General features: G+C 44.1%; 1 protein-coding gene across 1 annotated transcript in view; it reads right to left on the minus strand.

Moving 5' to 3' along the window:
- Positions 1–16,503, minus strand: part of LOC126175362 (dipeptidase 1-like) — a 761,174-nt gene that overhangs the window by 600,752 nt on the left and 143,919 nt on the right. The window contains exon 4 of the mRNA XM_049922122.1: positions 959–1,109. Within this exon, the coding sequence (XP_049778079.1) occupies positions 959–1,109 (151 nt within the window). The remainder of the gene's footprint in view (positions 1–958; positions 1,110–16,503) is intronic.

The following is a 16,503-nucleotide window of genomic DNA, read 5'->3' on the forward strand; positions in this document are numbered from 1 at the left end:
TATTTATAAGACGGAAAGTAGAAGATATCTATAAATACTCTCGGCTAAAAGTGACAGATCTGCACATCTCCAACACCAGTGCGCACAGTTTTGTGCAAACAGACGCTGGGGCACATACTTGTAAAGGCAAGGGGTGTGTTGTAGCTGGACCCGCCGTTCGTTGTCATGTGAATTGGGGAACTTGAAATTTACCTAAAAAGCGACAGAACTAAATTCTTCCTTTACTATGTTTTTCTGCTTACTTCAATGACAACAGTGCTCTCACAGTGCAAAATAATCGCCTCTGAATATCAAAGCTTCGCATCTTGGCTCTAACTATGTAGGGTGTTAAGGGTGCAGACATTCTAAATACTGCTACCCTCATATGCAGCCACTACAGCATGTAACTTGCTTTTACTTTGCATGAAACAGTTTCCTGACAAACGTGTCAATTATTTACCTAATATTTTCTGCATGTTCTTAAATGCACCACAAAGTGGAGTACGCCTGTCAGTATAGGCTTCCCGTTTCGCATCCATGTGTGCACGCTTCAACACCTCATCTGCTGCCCTGGGGAATGTATCAGTAGCTTTCTCTTGCCACATGTGTTTGAGGTACTAACCAACCTAAAACATAGTACTCCTAATCGCTATAATCATTGGTCTGCAAATAAAATAATGTCTGCTGTAATACTGTTCAGTACACTGTTCTCAGTCACTAATAAAAATAACTGCATTTAATCCCCCAAAACCTTGTTTATTGTAATATCCTATGTGCCGATTACTAATCCAAAAAACAATAACGCAGCGTTCATCTAGTATTAACGCTTGCGCACAAATATAAGTGAATTAGAGTGAAGAGAGGCGAAATGCCTGCGAATATGCGCTTGCTTCCGTTTGCTCCACTGTGCAGGCGGTTGGCAGCAGCAGCCAGCAGCAGCAAGCAGCAGGCGGAGCAGGCAGCATCGGCGGCGACTCACCAAGGCGTGTTGCAGGCGTGCGTGAGCGTGAGGTAGCGCGCGCCCAGCTGGTAGAACATGCGCAGCACCGCCAGCGAGCTGCCCAGCGCGTGGCCGCCCTCCACGCCGATCAGGCTGGCCACCTTGCCGGCGCGGTGCGCCTCCTCGATACCTGCGCAGCACCAGACGTCGGGTGAGCTCACGTATCCACACTAACAACCACAGTACCACTGAAAGGTCCCTGTTGCTGCATGTCGACATATACCAGACGAACATATACATGATGAACAGTACAAAACCAATTCCATAACGTAAAAGTTAATTTCTAATTAAATTTAGTTAATGACTACCTCAGTAACCAGCGCTGGCCGGGATTGTATTTATTCCAGTTTTCTGTTAGTTTATTTTCTCCTATCCCTCTCTATATCTCCTCCTCCTCCCTCTCTATTTGTCCATTTACTTCTCCTCTCTCTCTCTCTCTCTGTCCATCTCCTCCTCCCCCTACCTCTGCCTATCTCATACTCGTGTCTCTCTTTATATATTCCCTCCTCTTCCTCTCTTTTTCCATCTCCTGCTCCAATTCCTCCTTCTCTTCCTCCTCTCTCTGTTTATCTCCTCTTTTCTCTTTCTGTTCGTCTCTCTCTCCCGCTCTCTGTCTATCCATCTCCTCCTCCTTCCCCTCTCTCTTTCCACCTTCTCCTCCACCTTGTCTGTTTCCATCTCCTCCTATCACTTCAGTCTCTCCATCCCCTCCTACCATACGTTTCTTGTCCATCATTCCCACCCCAATAGGAGGTTTGTGGATCTTACCCGCACAGTACTTCTTTCCAGATAGTAGACAGGATGTTACAAAAAGGTACGGCCAAACTTGCAGGAAACATTCCTCACACACAAATAAAGAAAAGATGTTATGTGGACATGTGTCCGGAAACGCTTAATTTCCATGTTAGAGCTCATTTTAGTTTCGTCAGTATGTACTGCACTTCCTTGATTCTGATGATCCAATTGTAAATTTTCACAATCAACATGTGTAGGCTGACGAGAATCCGCACGCAATTGTGCAATCACGTCATCAACACAGATTTTCTGTGAACGTTTGGGCAGGCATTGTTGGTGATGTCTTGATTGGGCCCCATGTTCTTCCACCTACGCTCAATGGAGCACGTTATCATGATTTCATACGGGATACTCTACCTGTGCTGCTAGAACATGTGCCTTTACAGGTACGACACAACATGTGGTTCATGCACGATGGACCTCCTCCACATTTCAGTCTAAGTGTTCGTATGCTTCTCAACAACAGATTCGGTAACCTATGGATTGGTAGAGGCGGACCAATTCCAGGGCCTCCACGCTCTCCTGACCTCAACCCTCTTCACTTTCATTTATGGAGGCATTTGAAAGCTCTTGTCTACGCAACCCCGGTATCACATGTACAGACTCTTCCTGCTCGTATTGTGGACGACTGTGATACAATACGCCATTCTCCAGGCCTGCATCAGCGCATCAGGGATTCCATGCGACGGAGGGTGGATGCATGTATCCTCGCTAACGGAGGACATTTTGAACATTTCCTGTAACAAAGTGTTTGAAGTCACGTTGGGACGTTCTGTTGCTGTGTGTTTCCATTCCATGATTAATGTGATTTGAAGAGAAGTAACAAAATGAGCTCTAACATGGAAAGTAAGCGTTTCCGAACACATGTCCACATAACATATTTTCTTTCTTTGTGTGTGAGGAATGTTTCCTGAAAGTTTGGCCGCACCGTTTTTCAACACCCTGTATAATATCTGTACCAAATCTTGTTGCAGTCGATCATGTATTTAGGAGACGCATTTTACCCACGACATCACCCATGTACGCACATGTAAGATATATTTAACATATTTCACATATATGGTATTTGTACACGTATTTAAACCATATCTCTAACTAATTTCGTCCGGTAGTTACGTTTTTAAGCAACTAAATGCTTATAACGTTTTGTCTCTTGAACTATGTATCGTACAATGATAGAATTTGGCAGGTGCATTCAGCACCGTATGTGTCGGGAACAGAATTATTAGAAAAGAAGTAATAAATTAGAATAGTCACCCTTCACGCGGCAGTTTTGCTGCATGAACAGGGACAGTATTGTAAGCTGTAAACTTTTCAACATTTTGTGTGGGGTGGGAGGGAGAAAGTTTCGTAAAGGTGGAAAATAATGTATAAAGTTTGCTACAAGTGACTCAAGTGCTCCCATTCTCAAATAAGATGCATCTCATGAGTAGGGTTCGGTTAGTTTATCGGCGTTTTAGCTTTGTCCTTTACTTCACCTTACAGCTTGTGGGGAATGTTACGATGTTGTCACCAGATACGTGTTTTATTGTGTTTACGGATGTCTGATTGACGTAGACCTGATAAAAGTTTTAAGTTTTCATTTTATGGGCTACTATTGTGGGGCACAAGCAGCTTGTGACCTCTGGCAGGCCTCTGCCAACACATTCTTCCATCGCCTTGTGTTCCGCCGTCACTTGCAACGTTTTGAGTCGAATTATTCCACTCCATGAGTAGTTTATTATACGATATCATTTATTAACTCCTTTTTCGAGCAAGTATGTTACTTAATTAGAAGGCTTATACTTTGGTGTTTTGTTGGTCTTCGCACACATACCTATCTTTTACCTTCGTCCACCACCGCATTACCTATTGCGATACAACTTGGTATGTATCAGTTCCCATTTAGATGGGTTCGTCATGTTATAACTACGTCGTTAGTGTGATACCTTATGATCGAATGGAAATAGTCTGACGACGTCAGCTTAGATTTTGGAGGACTCCCCTTAGTTAATATGGATTTGAAGTCCTTCTTTGTACCACTCTTGTATTGTCCGCCTGTTACGTAATGGAAGGGTCACCAGGTCATATATTCTATTTTGATCCTTCCAAGTTCTTCACATTCTGTTATTCACGTAATATGTTGTCTGCCGTCAGGTTGCATTTTTGATGGTGTGACAAATAATTATGATATATCACGAGTAGTGATAAGGCTTCGGCTGTAGAGATGCACACTACTGCGTATTTCATAGATTATAGTGGGACATTTTTCTTTGAATGAGGACAGGTCCTCATGTAATCTAGGGTTTTTCTCATCTATGAGAATGTAGGTTTTTTATATTAAAAATATTGAGAACCTTTGTTCGGTTGCGATTCTGATTGTATACTGTCATTTTTTTGTCTTTTCAATGTTTGGCATGTTCTCTTATAACTCTGTGATGCTAAAAAAGTTTTCAACGTTAAGCTGTATGTATAAAAATCCTATTCTGTTTTGTTGTATGTACACAGGGATTAGTCTTAACGCTGCTACGTGCATTTTGTAGTTTTTAAGTACTTTATTATTACCCGTCCCTTCCCATAAAGCTTCAATGGTACACTTTGATATACACTACACGTATAAAACTTTCTGGCAGATTAAAACTGTGTGCCGGACCGAGACTCGGCAAAGGTCCCGAGTTCGAGTCTCGGTCCGGCACACAGTTTTAATCTGCCAGAAAGTTTCATATCAGCACACACTCCGCTGCAGAGTGAAAATCTCATTCTACTACACGTATAGTTTTATTATGCAGGAGCTTGAAGACGGCATATTGAATTGCCGAAACTGGCAGCGAAAATATAATAAAACAACTTCTTAATTTGCACGGCTCTTTCGAGAATTTCTTTCTTAAATTTTTGACCAGCCGCTGTCCCACGTCCACAATTGATTAACGTAGAGAGAAATGTCTGACGCAATGGACTGTGGTAAGGCCTTATGGGACCAAAATGCTGAGGTCATCGGTCCCTAAGCTCAGTCACTACTTAAACTAACTTACGCCAAGGACAACAGACACACCCATGCCCGAGGGAGGACTCGAACCTCCGACGGGGGGAGCCACGCGGCTGTCTGACGCAAAACATTGCTGTGAATTGCGTTGATTTCTCTTTGAATGTTCAGCTTCAGACCATCACTACTTTGAGGGATTGAATGCATAAGATCTCTCCTTTAAGTAGTCTCAAAAGAAAAAATCTCAAGTAGATAATTCTAGGGAACGTGGAGTTCGCCGTCCACTCTTAACAACCCGTTTATTTGCGAAAGCTGCGTGAACACGATTCAGTGAAGCGTTTTACTTGTGACACTTAGCTCCGACTTGTGGGAATACCCTGTATTCCTTTCGGTAATTAGTTAGTTGGATATAGAATTATCTGACAATTGTACGGTAATCTCGTGTATTGGCAGCCTAATCAAAAACGTAGATTATAACATACGATTACAGGAAACGGCACAGAAAACGCCAGTTTGTCTCACCGGGAAGTGAAGGCTCGACTATCTCGTGAGGATTTGGCGGTAATCAACACCTGCCGTTCTGTTAATTAACATGGCTACATATATGAAGCCGTGCCTCGTCTGACACCAAATATGATATCGCGTCTGTCTGGCTAACAGTGTTTTCGGGAAGTCAGTTGCTATAATCATATAGTTTAGGTTTGTTTGTCACCTTCATCAGTTACACAGTTGTAACGCGTTATGGTTTCAGTTGTAATTCATGAAAAACTGCACGACAACATGTGTATTTAACACCAGATAAATGCGATAACTTACATACTCATTTTTTGTGGTCTATGAGTAATTCTGCTTTCAGTATAGGCACGGCGCGGGGTTCCTTACTCAAGGGCGGCTATTTCGTTTTGCATTTAAAACCGAACCTGTTGTATACCAGTTTTTCTTCAACAGGGTGATAATTATTGAACTGTACGAAAGAAACGTAAAATACACTCCTGGAAATGGAAAAAAGAACACATTGACACCGGTGTGTCAGACCTACCATACTTGCTCCGGACACTGCGAGAGGACAGTACAAGAAATGATCACACGCACGGCACAGCGGACACACCAGGAACCGCGGTGTTGGCCGTCGAATGGCGCTAGCTGCGCAGCATTTGTGCACCGCCGCCGTCAGTGTCAGCCAGTTTGCCGTGGCATGCGGAGCTCCATCGCAGTCTTTTCACACTGGTAGCATGCCGCGACAGCGTGGACGTGAACCGTATGTGCAGTTGACGGACTTCGAGCGAGGGCGTATAGTGGGCATGCGGGAGGCCGGGTTGACGTACCGCCGAATTGCTCAACACGTGGGGCGTGAGGTCTCCACAGTACATCGATGTTGTCGCCAGTGGTCGGCGGAAGGTGCACGTGCCCGTCGACATGGGACCGGACCGCAGCGACGCACGGATGCACGCCAAGACCGTAGGATCCTACGCAGTGCCGTAGGGGACCGCACCGCCACTTCCCAGCAAATTAGGGACACTGTTGCTCCTGGGGTATCGGCGAGGACCATTCGCAACCGTCTCCATGAAGCTGGGCTACGGTCCCGCACACCGTTAGGCCGTCTTCCGCTTACGCCCCAACATCGTGCAGCCCGCGTCCAGTGGTGTCGCGACAGGCGTGAATGGAGAGACGAATGGAGACGTGTCGTCTTCAGCGATGAGAGTCGCTTCTGCCTTGGTGCCAATGATGGTCGTATGCGTGTTTGGCGCCGTGCAGGTGAGCGCCACAATCAGGACTGCATACGACCGAGGCACACAGGGCCAACACCCGGCATCATGGTGTGGGGAGCGATCTCCTACACTGGCCGTACACCACTGGTGATCGTCGAGGGGACACTGAATAGTGCACAGTACATCCAAACCGTCATCGAACCCATCGTTCTACCATTCCTAGACCGGCAAGGGAACTTGCTGTTCCAACTGGACAATGCACGTACGCATGTATCCCGCGCCACCCAACGTGCTCTAGGAGGTGTAAGTCAACTACCCTGGCCAGCAAGATCTCCGGATCTGTCCCCCACTGAGCATGTTTGGGACTGGATGAAGCGTCGTCTCACGCGGTCTGCACGTCCAGCACGAACGCCGGTCCAACTGAGGCGCCAGGTGGAAATGGCATGGCAAGCCGTTCCACAGGACTACATCCAGCATCTCTACGAACGTCTCCATGGGAGAATAGCAGCCTGCATTGCTGCGAAAGGTGGATATACACTGTACTAGTGGCGACATTGTGCATGCTCTGTTGCCTGTGTCTATGTGCCTGTGGTTCTGTCAGTGTGATCATGTGATGTATCTGACCCCAGGAATGTGTCAATAAAGTTTCCCCTTCCTGGGACAATGAATTCACGGTGTTCTTATTTCAATTTCCAGGAGTGTAGTTACTAACTACGGCGTACACACTTTATTCAACATGTAAACGTCACTGCCCGACCTTAGTGACCGAGCGGTTGTAGGCGCTACAGTCTGGAACCGCGAGACCGCTGCAGGCGCAGGTTCGAATCCTGCCTCGGGCATGGATGTGTGTGATGTCCCTAGGTTAGTTAGGTTTAAGTAGTTCTAAGTTCTAGGGGACTGATGACCTCAGAAGGTGAGTCCCATAGTGCTCAGAGCCATTTGAACCATTTTGTAAACGTCACTACAGGTATTCGAATTTAGATTATGACATGTCAGATATGCCTCCCATCACTGGTGATGATGTGGTGCATACGGACAGCGAAATTCTGCATGATCCGCTGAAGTGTCGGAACATCGATACTGTCGATGACCTCCTGAATGGCTGTTTTCATCTCAGCAATGGTTTTAGGGTTATTGAATGTATACATTTTCTTTAATATAGCCCCACAAAACGTAGTTGCATGTGCTCAGATCCGAAGAATATGGCGGGCAATCGAGGCCCATGTCTGTGCCCTGTTTGTAGCCAAGAGCCAGAATGCGGTCTTCATAGTGCTCCTCGAGGACAACAATCACTCTCCTCCTTCGATGGGTTCGAACCCCGTCTTGCAAGAACGACATCTTGTCGAAATGAGGGCCCTTTGGGTGATGGGGATGAAATCATCTTCCATAACCTTCACGTACCATTCAGTAGTCACCGTGCCACCAAGGAATATCGCACCGTATATTCTGCGACTGGACATTGCACACCACACAGTCACTCGTTGAAGGTCAAGAGACTTCTCGATCGCGAAATACGAATTCTCAGTCGTCCAAATGAGCCAGTTTTGTTTATTGATGAACCCATCCAAGTGGACTAAACCAAACTATACGCATACTAATTCCCACCATGCTCCGTGGCCAACTGTGAAGTTTAAACGTCCTAACTCCAACCATTCAGAAGTTATGACGATCTTGTTTCATATAGATCATTATTTCTCACCCTGTATATCGTGTATGCTACTATTAACACAGCTCTTGGCATTCGGAAATTTTGCTACTAACACTTCATGTGTTTCTTCAAACGAGTGAAAACGAATACAGGTCTCAAATACAACTTTCCTGTCCTGGACTGAAGGAAGAATTTCACACACCAACTTCATTCATAGTAGTGCACTGTAATGAAAAGTATTCAGCACTGACACGTAGGGATATGACAGCGGAAAAACTATCGGTAGAAACGTTTACATATTCACTAGTCATGCTAGTTTTGGGAGACTCTTTCATAAATAGCGTAGGGTAGTTGTTTCATTATAGGTTGACTTTTATGTGGCTGAGGTCCAACAACGTGAGGTTAAGCGTCTTTGTGCTCGACAATGCCTTTTACGGTTGCTTGTTTCTGAATGCGTGCTAGTGTGGTGGTTGCTGAAGTGGAGTCTAGAAATGTGGACTGGTCGTCAGGACATGAGACATCAATGAACTTAGAACTTTTGTTCGAATATCTTGCCATAATTTTCTTACTAAAACTTGATACTAACTTTTGACAAAGAGTGTAATAAATTAACTATGCAACTCAATCCATTGAACTTAATGATCTCGAGCCGACAAATAATTAAATAATGCTAATGATTAAGCAATTCCAGAATGAAATTTTCTGGCCGAAATGAAACTTTCTGGCACATCAAAACTGTGCGCTGGACCGAGACTCGAACTCGGGACCACTTCCTTTCACGGACAAGTGCTTTACCATCTGAGCTATCCAAGCACGACTCACGAACCGTCATCAGAGCTCCAGTTCCGCCAGTACCTCGTTTCCTACCTTCCAAACTTCACAGATGCTTTCCTGCGAACCTTGCAGAACTGGCACTACTGGAAGAAAGGATATTGCGGAGGCATGGCTTAGCCACAGCCTGGGGGATGTTTCTGGAATTAATTGTCACTCTATAGCGGAGTGTGCGCTGTTATGATTCTTCCTCGCAAATGAAAACTGTGCGCTGGACCGAGACTCGAACTCGCGACCATCGTTTTTCGTGGGTAAGTGCTGAACCATCTGAGCTACCGAAGTACGACTCCCGACCAGTCGTCACAGCTCCAATTCCGCCAGTACCTCGCCTCTTACTTTCCTAACTTCACAGAAGCTCTCCTGCGAACTTCTGGAGTTCCTGGAAGAAAGGAGTTCGAGTCTCGATTAAACAATTCACTGTGCTCAAGGAGAGGTGTAATTCTTAACTAAATGAGTACGGATGACAGCTCAGTTCGGTGATAATGACACCTCGCCTTGTCGATTGCTTCAGCTTCGGAAGCAATGACTGAAATCGTACGGGACATATTCGTTGCATCTCTTCCGGTAGTAGCGGGGAGCCACGGCTGACGACTTGTTACAGGGGTATTATCTGCTCTGTAACAGGTAATGAACTCCTAAAATCTCAATTTTTCTACAGGAGTGGGCAAATGTCGGCACGTGTAACACGAATGTACGAATGTAGTCTAAACATCCATGTTAGGAAAAATTATCGTTTTTATAACCCTTGTATTCTCTGTGCACTCTGTCGTAATTTCATCCATGTAGCGTAACTGGATAAAAAATTAGAGAAAACTGCAAGCAGTCACTTTTTGAACTATTCGTTTATTCCACTACCATGTGCACCATCTGGTCCCCACCACGTCCTTGCATGCTCTGTTAAGCAGCAATACCATCCTTTCTACCTCTACGCTGCCATCTGTCACCTTCCTCACCACATCCTTACACCTTACTCACACACCTAACACGTAAGATTGCTACTCACGTCAGATGCAGTCGCACTCCTAATCCAGCGGCTGGTGATAGTCACATCTGTGAGTTTTTGTAGGGTGAATGTGTGAGAGTTATTCGCAGGTCTTTCTCCGAAAGCCTATATGTTTCTGTATTCTTTTCCTGGAGCCTGTCTGTTGTTCAACTCCACCTCTATGTTGCCAGTAGCATCCTATTCCTTCCATATTGTAGTAGATGGAGTATATCTAAGGAGGAATGGTCAGTATTAAGGGGTATGACAGGAATGGTATTTCAAAAGCAAAAAGCTTAGTAAACATTTGCTCTAAAATGCATTCCTTAAGAGCTACGGGCACTTGTTTATTTCGATACCGGTACGTGAAATCCATCTCTTCTACTGAACAATAGCTTGTAGCTCTTAAGGTATGCGTTTTAGAGCCCATGTTTACTACACTTCTTGCTTCGAATAATAGTCGTCTCATATTCCTGTATATTGACTGTTCCTCCTGGGACACCATATAAATAAATCGTATAGTGGACAATGTCGGAGGCTCCATCAGGCAGCTCGCAGACGATGGAGCTGTTTACAACACATTAGGAACTCAGAAGGTTGTAGTCAATTGCAGGAAATCCTGCAGAGAATCGATGATTGGTGTAGGAATTATCAATGGTCTCTCAGCATAAATGAATGTAATGTAGTATGAATAAATTTGCGAAGAAATCTCCTACTATACAATTATGCTATTGCCTGCAAATCGTCAGTAACAATAATTACCAGAAAGTACCTAGGAGTACCTATACACTGAGGTCTTTAGCGGAATGATTACGTAAAACAAACTGTAGGAAGAACAGATGCCAAGCTGAGATTCACTGGTAGAATCTTGTTGTTGTTGTTGTTGTTGTTGTTGATGATGTCTACAGTCCAAAGACGGGATTGATGGAGCTCTCCATTCTGCTGTGTCCTGCGCAAGCCTCTTTATCTGCGAATAACTATCGCAATCCACATCCATTTGAACCTGCTTGCTGAATTCATCTCTTGATCTCCCTACAGCACTACACTGATGATGAAAGGATCTCAAACAGATGTAATACAGCCACAAAAGAAGTGGCTGAAAAAACACTTGCGACACAAATTCTTGAGTATTGCTTATCAGTACGTGTTCCTTACAAGACTAGACTAACAAAAGAAACAGTTAAGATCCAACGAAGAGCGACGTGATTCGTTACCGGTTCGCTTAATCAGCGCCAAAGCTAAAAAAAAAAAAAATTCTTACGTTGTGCACTACGAAGATTTTTACTACTTAAGTTCCCAGACGGTACGTTCCGGGAAGAGTCGGTCAGCACACTGTGCCTTCCTAAATACGTGTCAGAACGACAACGATAAAGTCAGAGATATTAAAGCTCGTATGGAGGTTTAGAGACGCGAATGGAACGGGTAAGGAGAAAAGACAGTGGTCCCGTCACGTACTGTAACGTGCCTTACGGAGTATGGATTGAGATGTAGGATTAATTTATGTGTAATGAACTACTGATTTAAAATAAATGTCTTTGTAGTGAGCTACTGAAGGAAAAACGCTCACTGTTATGAAACGTATCACACATATATTGTAACCTGGGAATGTGAGATATAGAAAACCGAGATACGTGATGTTGATTCTAGCTCCCATTCTGCCAGTACCGTATTAAACGTTATTTTTTCCGCCAGTCAGCAGTGAGACAAAGGCAGCGCGTGGGTTGTACGGTTAGCTGGTTAGCTGGCGCACGCGATGTGTCAGCACGGTGCTCGGTTTCTCCCCACCCCCCGGGCAGCCCCGGGTCGCTGGCTCCACTGTGCACGCCTCGAGTCTCACAGCTATCGATTCACAGACGGATTACACGGCGCGGCTCTCTCGATATTATGCGCGGCAGCCAGCTGTGTCGCGGGAGGCCGACTTGTTAGGCGCGGGGCGCCCTCCTCCTCCGTCGTTACGTCGCCTGCGCCCTCGCTACTCGCACGACAAAGGCAGACCCCTTTGGGGCTGTGCACAATGCAAGGCGTTGTACGTGGCACAGAGCCTTCTTCACGCTACCAGCGCAGTCGGGATGTACTTCTTCCTTCAGTGACAGTTCAGATTAACTCTGAGAACCCAAGTCCGCATCTTATTCTTTTTTGTGCCTATAAAGTTTTCAACAGCTTTTCGAGAATATTTCTTATGGTCTCTAAAATGCAGATATATTGTAAGTACTCAACTCTTGTAACAAAAATAAAGCCTTGTAACTTCACAATTTAAATATTACTAAAAATTTATAAAAATTTTGAAATAACAAAGGCAAATGGTTTCTTCAGATGTGGCGACTTCAAATCCTTACAGAAATGGTATCTTTTACAGAGGGACTGTCGTTAGGTAATATTATGTCAGTCTACTATCCATTCACTACTGCGGTGAGGACGAAAATTCAAGATGGACAGTAAAGTGATCATTCAGAGACATATCTTATATTTTGTGCTGAAATTATTGCTCATCGAGCCCCGTTTCCTTCATCGAGCTTTGGAGTAAGGTCCATAGTGAAATTATCTGTCTAAAAATTAGCAATATATTTTGTTGGGTTTTAAAGGTAAACAAATTATTTACTTATCTTTACAGTCACCAGTGTAGTAACAGTTCTGAACGGCAGATTAGATACCAATGTACAACTCAGGGACAAAAGCGTCAGTTTTCTGGGAACAGGTCGGGTGTCCAGTTGGACAGTTTTTTGTGACCAAGCAAGGCGGCAGCCACGTCGGGTCGCCGTGCTGCCGTCCATCAGGTAAGTACAGAGGTCTGTTTCTACGTCGCGTCACAGTCGCTGAAATAACATCTTTCCAGTAACTGAATAGCGTGTTCTGCACCATATTTAATAATCCGAAAGTAAAAGATACTTAATATATTAGCTAACAATCGTTATTTTCGTAGTCGAAAGAAATACTATCCCTACTACGAAAATATTATAAAAAATTCTGTTACAGAAGCTTAGTGTACTTCGGAAATTAGACGAATCGGTCACACGTCGAATCAGCGGGTTCAGTGACAACCTGAAAACAATTTTCAAGTTTCTCGTGATTTTTACATTATTTTCTAGATTATAGGTACATTAAGATCATGATTTCATTATGTCCTCTACAAACGAAATGAAGTTATTGTGAAGTTGGTTGATAAATTAAGAAATCATCTTATCTGCAACGTAACTTTGCTGGTCGAAAATGCTCTGCGACTTAGTTTTGCGATGGTTTACACTACTTTATGTGACATTTTAATCTCAGTGCGCATCTGTTGAAGGGACACGCACCCAAGTACGGTATATTCTGTTGCCGAATCATATTCACAAACTCCGAAACAAGCAGTTACACAGAGTTGGGTTTGTTGCTCTGGGTGTGGTTACTGTTGATGTTCATTTATTTTCACGCTCCTTCTGACGCCTCATTTAAACTTTGTTCACATCCCGCCTCTCTCTCTCTCTCTCTCTCTCTCTCTCTCTATCTCTATCTATCTCTCTCTCTCTCTCTCTCTCTCTCTGCTCTCTGTCTGTCTCTCAGATGACAACAGGTCATACAAACAGCTGTAAGTAAGCAGAAGCACAGTGATGAAATATGTTCACTGTACTGAACAAAATTTATAGATAAATCTAATTGTTAAATCGCCAAACAACGGCACATTGATTTCATTTCACCGGCTGACAGAAAATTATAGAACAACGAACAATCGTCTCACAGCATTTACCAATCTAGAGAACAGGATGAAAATCATGTTGCAGTTTAAAGTTGCATATTGTTATTTCGTCATTTGGAGATGGTGGGTGGAGCTGTGGACGATAGAAGATAAGAGTTATAAGTGGAGGAATCGGAACATATCCGACATATTTTTGTTTTTGAGTTCAGTACTGGTATGACAGCGGCAGTCAGCCTGAAATATTTGTAGGCGCATGACGATACGGCCACTGGACAGAGCACGGCAATAAATGCTTTTTTCGTTTTGATGAAGATCTTTTTCACGTTAGTGACTCTCCACTTTCAGGGAGGCCATCGGGTTTTCAAGAAGATCGCTTAAATGCGTTGTTCCACAGTTGTCCACATGAGTGGCTCAGAACCATATCAACCAAAACCACTAAAAATAAACGCAAAATATATCTATTTAAAACAGCAGATAAAAATTCGCTTGATGCCTTCCTAAGACAGAGCCTCCCAGCTGATTATGTGAGTGTAGACCAGATAAGGCTCAAATTCAAAGATTCAGTATCGACAGCAATAGATACATTCATACCGCATAAGTTAATGAGAAACGGGACTGATTCACCATGGTACACAAAACACGTCATAACACTGTTGCAGAAGAAACGAAAAAAGCATGCCACATTCAGAACGCAAAATCCCCAAGACTGGCTAATTTTCGCGAAAGCTCGAAATTTAGTGCGGACGTCAATGCGAGATGCCTTTAATAGTTTCCACAATGAAATATTGTCTCAAAATATGGTAGAAAACCCAAAGAGATTCTGGTCGTATGTAAAGTACACCAGTGGCAAAAAACAGTCAATACCGTCACTGCGCGATAGCGATGGAAATGTTGCCGATGCTGGTGCCACTAAAGCGGAGTTACTAAACACAGTTTTCCGTAATTCCTTCACGAACGAAGACGAAGTAAATATTCCAGAATTCGAAACCAGAACAGCTGTTAGCATGAGTGACATAAAAGTAGATATCTTAGGTGTTGCGAAACAACTCAAATCACTTAAGAAAGGCAAGTCTTCCGGTCCAGATGGTATACCAGTCAGGTTCTTCTCAGAATATGCAAACACAATAGCGCCTTTCTTAACATTCATATACAACCGCTCACTTGACGGAAGGTCTGTTCATAAAGACTGGAAAGAAGCACAGCTCACACCAATATTCAAGAAAAGAAACAGGAGTAACCCATTGAATTACAGACCCATATCACTGACCTCAATTTGCAGTAGGATTTTGGAGCGTATACTGTACTCGAACATAATGAAACACCTTGAAGAAAATGATTTACTGATACATAACCAACACGGATTCAGAAAATATCCTTCTTGTGAAACACAGCTAACCCTTTATTCCCATGAAGTAATGAGTGCTGTCGACAAGGGATCTCACATCGATTCCATACTCCTAGAGCGTCCGCAGCTCGTGGTCGTGCGGTAGCGTTCTCGCTTCCCGCGCCCGGGGTTCCCGGGTTCGATTCCCGGCGAGGTCAGGGATTTTCTCTGCCTCGTGATGACTGGGTGTTGTGTGACGTCCTTAGGTTAGTTCGGTTTAAGTAGTTCTAAGTTCTAGGGGACTGATGACCATAGATGTTAAGTCCCATAGTGCTCAGAGCCATTTGAACCAGCCATACTCCTAGATTTCCAGAAGGCTGTTGATACCGTTCCTCACAAGCGACTATTAATCGAATACCCTGCATATGGAGTATCGACTCAGTTGTGCGGCTGGATTCGTGATTTCCTCTCAGAGAGGTCACAGTTCGTAGTGGTAGACGGTAAATCATCGAGTAGAACAGAAGTGATATCTGGCGTTCCGCAAGGTAGTGTCACAGGCCCTCTGCTGTTCCTGATTTATATAAATGATCTTGATGATAATCTGAGCAGCCCCCTTAGATTGTTTGCAAAAAATGGATCTGAGCACTATGGGACTCAACTGCTGTGGTCATCAGTCCCCTAGAACTTAGAACTACTTAAACCTAACTAACCTAAGGACAGCACACACACCCATGCCCGAGGCAGGATTCGAACCTGCGACCGTAGCAGCAGCGCGGCTCCGGACTGGAGCGCCTAGAACCGCACGGCCACCGCGGCCGGCTTTGTTTGCAGATGACGCTGCAATTTACCGTCTATTAAAATCATCAGATGATCAATTCCAATTACAAAATGATCTAGAGAGAATTTCTGTATGGTGCGAAAAGTGGCTATTAGCACTAAACAAAGGAAAGTGCGAGGTCATCGATATGGGTACTAAATGAAATCCGATAAATTTTGGGAATACGATAAATCGCACAAATCTAAGGACTGTCAAGTCGACTAAATACCTAGTAATTACAATTACGAACAACTTAAACTGGAAAGACCACATAGATTATATTGTGGGGAAGGCGAAACATAGACTGCGCTTTGTTGCCAGAACACTTAGATGATGCGACAAACCCACTGAAGAGACAGCCTACATTACAATTGTCCGCCCTCTGCTAGAGTATTGTTGCGCTGTATGGGATCATTTACAGGTAGGATTGACGGAGGACATCGAAAAAGTGCAAAGAAGGGCAGCTCGTTTCGTGATATGGCGCAATAGGGGTGAGAGTGTCACTGATATGATACGCAAGTTGGGGTGGCAGTCACTGAAACAAAGGCGGATTTCTTTGCGGCGAGATCTATTTACGAAATTTAAATCACCAACTTTCTCTTCCGAATGCATAAATGTTTTTTGACACCCTCCTACGTAGGGAGAAATGATCATCATAATAAAATAATAGAAATCACAGCTCTAACGGAAAGATTTAGGTGTTCCTTTTCCCCACGCGCCATTCGAGAGTGGAATGGTAGGGGGTGGTATGAAAATGGCTCGATGAACCCTCTGCCAGGCACTTAA

The sequence above is a fragment of the Schistocerca cancellata genome, chromosome 3, assembly GCF_023864275.1.
Source record: "Schistocerca cancellata isolate TAMUIC-IGC-003103 chromosome 3, iqSchCanc2.1, whole genome shotgun sequence".
NCBI classification, from domain to species: Eukaryota; Metazoa; Arthropoda; class Insecta; order Orthoptera; family Acrididae; genus Schistocerca; species Schistocerca cancellata.